This window comes from Meleagris gallopavo, chromosome 4 (assembly GCF_000146605.3).
Source record: "Meleagris gallopavo isolate NT-WF06-2002-E0010 breed Aviagen turkey brand Nicholas breeding stock chromosome 4, Turkey_5.1, whole genome shotgun sequence".
In the NCBI taxonomy this organism is placed as follows: Eukaryota; Metazoa; Chordata; class Aves; order Galliformes; family Phasianidae; genus Meleagris; species Meleagris gallopavo.
The window spans coordinates 8,571,227-8,574,672 of record NC_015014.2 but is presented as its reverse complement, the minus strand read 5'-3'; the positions used below and the strand labels follow the sequence as shown (position 1 = coordinate 8,574,672).

The 3,446-nt window shown below is 46.3% G+C and overlaps 1 protein-coding gene across 3 annotated transcripts in view; it reads left to right on the top strand.

The window, feature by feature from the left end:
- SLC7A11 (solute carrier family 7 member 11) overlaps window positions 1–3,446 on the top strand; it is a 61,149-nt gene that overhangs the window by 16,382 nt on the left and 41,321 nt on the right. For all 3 annotated transcript variants that reach the window (XR_002113930.2, XM_003205399.4, XM_019614485.2), the window contains exon 4: window positions 1,885–2,010. Coding sequence is in view for 2 of the 3 variants with exons in the window: in XM_003205399.4 (XP_003205447.1) it covers window positions 1,885–2,010 (126 nt within the window). In the remaining variant the exon portion in view is untranslated. The remainder of the gene's footprint in view (window positions 1–1,884; window positions 2,011–3,446) is intronic.

Below are 3,446 nucleotides of genomic sequence, written 5' to 3'. Positions count from 1 at the left end.
TTTTTTTTTTTTTGGGTGCAAATTTAAAACTAAGTGATAGTGTGAGTTTGTGTTGACTTTGGTCAACAATATTGGTTGATTTTGGTAAATTGCTCACTTGAGTGTGGGGCCTGCACTCTCCCAAATACAAATTTAGAAAATGTTGTTTACTTTTTTTTTCTCGATTGCTTGTAGTTTTCTCACAGAGTCATAGAATGGCCCCAGTTGGAAGAGACCTCAAGGATCATGAATCTCCAACCCCCCTGCCACATGCGGGGCCACCATTTAATACCAGACCAGGCTGCCCAGGGCCCCATCGAACCGGGCCTTGAACATCTCCAGGGACGGGGCATCCACAGCCTCTCTGGGCAGCTGTTCCAGCACCTCACCACTCTCATAGTAAAGAACTTCCCCCTGACATCCAAACTAAATCTTCCTTCCCTCAACTTAAAACCATTTCCCCCTATCCTGTTGTTATCTACCCTTTCAAAGAGTTGATTCCCCTCCCCTCTGGAGGCTCCCTTTAGATCCTAAAAGGCTGCAATGAGATCACCCCACAACCTTCTTTTCTCCAGGCTGAACAAGCCCAGCTCCCTCAGCCTGTCTTCATAGGGGAGGTGCTCCAGTTCCCTGATCATCTCTGTGGCCCTCCTCTGGATGCTCTCCAACAGCTCTCTGTCTTTCTTGTAATCTTTTTGATTTAAACAGAGAATTGCTTATAATACACTTTGGCCTTGCCACTGGCCAGAATCGATACAGAAGGTGTGGGACAGCCCAGCTGTTTCTGCAGTCAGAGCCCTGTGCTGTGCCAGGTTTGTGATGCCAGCTCCCACAAACCTGCAGGGGCTAGTGGGAGACAGAGCCTCACAATTCTATGCATCCTGTGGTGCACTGTGTGGCTGATGAGGCAGATAGAGCAGCACTCTTGGGAGGGCTGAAGAGAAGGAAAAGCTGTGATGAAGGACTAATTCATTAGTTCCACACGATGGAAGGAGCAAGATGATCAATGAGCAGGCTTGTTGTGCCACACTCACCTTTCCCTGTGGCAGAAGGGAAAAAGGAATTTTTATCTACTGAAATGACTCACATTTTCCATTCAGTTAGTAAATATTTTTTTTAGGTGAGCTACTTTATTGATTCTGTTTTGCCAGGGTAATTGTTTACGTAAACTGGAATGAGTGGCACTTGAGCTGTAGGACCTCCCGTCATTGAGTTCCAGCAGGGGCCCAGTGGGATGTGTGTCGGGCAGGCAGGGCAGGGAATCTCCTCACCCTTGTGCTCTTTGGCTTGGTGAGGGGTGAATCTGAGTTTTGGTTTCCTCACCAGTTGCAGGTGGGCAGGAATGCCGCTTGCATTCTAGCCCTCCTGTGTCGCCACGGAATGGCTGCACAGGAGGGGAAATAGCAAGAGAAAGGAGGAGGTGTAAACAAGGCAGTGAGTGACAAATTCATGCAGGGCCTAAATGGGGGTGAGAAAGTTTAATGTCATTATTAATTGTTACTGCTTTCTGAAAATGCAAATCTCTAATCAAACTGGCACCGGTACAGAAATCTGGAGTGACAGGGCTTGTGCGATTATTTTTTCTCATCTGAGGCAGCTTCTGTCAGCCCATCACCTACCAACAGCTAACAGTCCTGGGTAAACGAAGCTTTAATTCGGTGCGAAAGGAGCCAAGTGGAGAACGGAGAAATGGAAGGGTCTAAAAAGGGCTCAGCTCAAGCGTTTAGTAGTACAGAAACTGTAAGGGAAACATGAGAGGGGTGGGAGGGCAGCAAATAGAGAAGGCTATCAGGGTGTTATTTCTTTCAGCGCTGCAGAGCCTAGTATTTGTGCAGCCTCAGAGAGTTTTGTGGTGATTTCAGTGGAAGGAATATTTCTTTCTGACTTTTCTTTTTCTTCTTGCAGCGCTAGTGATGGTCCTGAATAGCACAAGCGTCAGCTGGAGTGCCCGCATTCAGATTTTCCTTACCTTTTGCAAGCTTGTAGCAATTCTGATAATTATAGTCCCCGGAGTTATCCAGCTAATTAAAGGTATGAAATGAAAAGTAAATGCTTTTAAAGTGCTTTTATCTTTACCCTCCCCAGTCTCCCCCCACCTGCCTCCACCAAATAATGCTTATAGCAGCAAAATCTCTTAATTAGTCTCTGCTTGTTCAACTGGAGCTGTGTACTGTCATGTAATTGATTAGAGGTGGAACTACACTGGGATGAACTGGTATTTCCTTCTGCATGCCAATGAGACTATTAAGATAGAGTTGGTTTTCAAGCCAGTGACAGGATTGCCCTTCTCTGTAAATTGCATTCTGTGTGAACTTTGGGAACTGTGCTGGTGCCTACTTCTCTTCAGCACAGGGGTGTGGTGGTCATAAGGGCTCAGATTTGGGGATATATGAAAGAAACATTATTGTGGAGGCTGTTCCAATTGTGGGTGCTAATCTTTAACCAATCAGTAGGAATGGCTGTGATGATTCATTATCAGAGAGAAATGAATGATGTAGAGGTGCTGTCTTGGGAGACAAAATAGCTGCTGTTTTCACAGACTCCCTGCCTGCAGCTCTCCAGGATGCTCAGCTGCATGCGTGCTTTACTTCTTACAATTGAAAAACAAAAGCATGCAGCTGTATCGTAGATTAGAATCACAGAGTTGTTAAGGTTGGAAAAGACCTTTAAGAACATCTAGTCCAACCGTCAACCCAACACATCCATGCCCACTAACCATGTTCCTCAGTCCCACATCTCCATGTTTTTTGAACACCTCCAGTGTCAGTGACTCTGCTACCTCTGTGGGCAGCCCATTCCAGTGCCTGATCACTCTTTCTGAGAAGTTTTTCCTAATGCCCAACCTAAAGATGGGGACAAGCCACAACTCTCTCTCATTACAATAGAGCTAGATACTAATTACACAAAGCACCAGGAGCCATTCAGCACAGTGAGTCAGAAAGGAGGACACATTTAATGAATTGGTGGCAGACTTTATCTAGCAAAAATGATGGCAGTGGTTGGCCCAGCTCCGGGGCCACTCTGGTGCCCCACAAGACTCCCTTACACCTGAGGCAGGCACATAGCACTGGCCATGAGCTCAGCGCATGTCAGGGACAGGCAGCTCACTGCCCTTAGCTATAGCCTCTGAAAGAAAGGTGAACCTATGCAGTGTTTTGCTAATTCACTATTTCTGTTTGCATGTTTTTCACTTGCTTTCTGGCCATTGGCATGCCTTCCCTTACCTCCTTTCATGCGCAAACTTTTTCTCTGTGTTTCTATCTGCCCCTTTTCCTCCTCTAGGTCTTTGGAACAGGCCAGAACCAGGTTTGGACGGCTTTGTCCCTCAGGGAGTGTTTCCAATTCCTTTATCTAAAAGGTCTCCACACCAATGGAAGTTCTGCCTGAGGGCTCACTAAAGAGGAGAGGAGAGGGTTTGACCATTGCTCATTTAAATCTCAGTGAATTCTCCTTCTTCCTACTGCTTT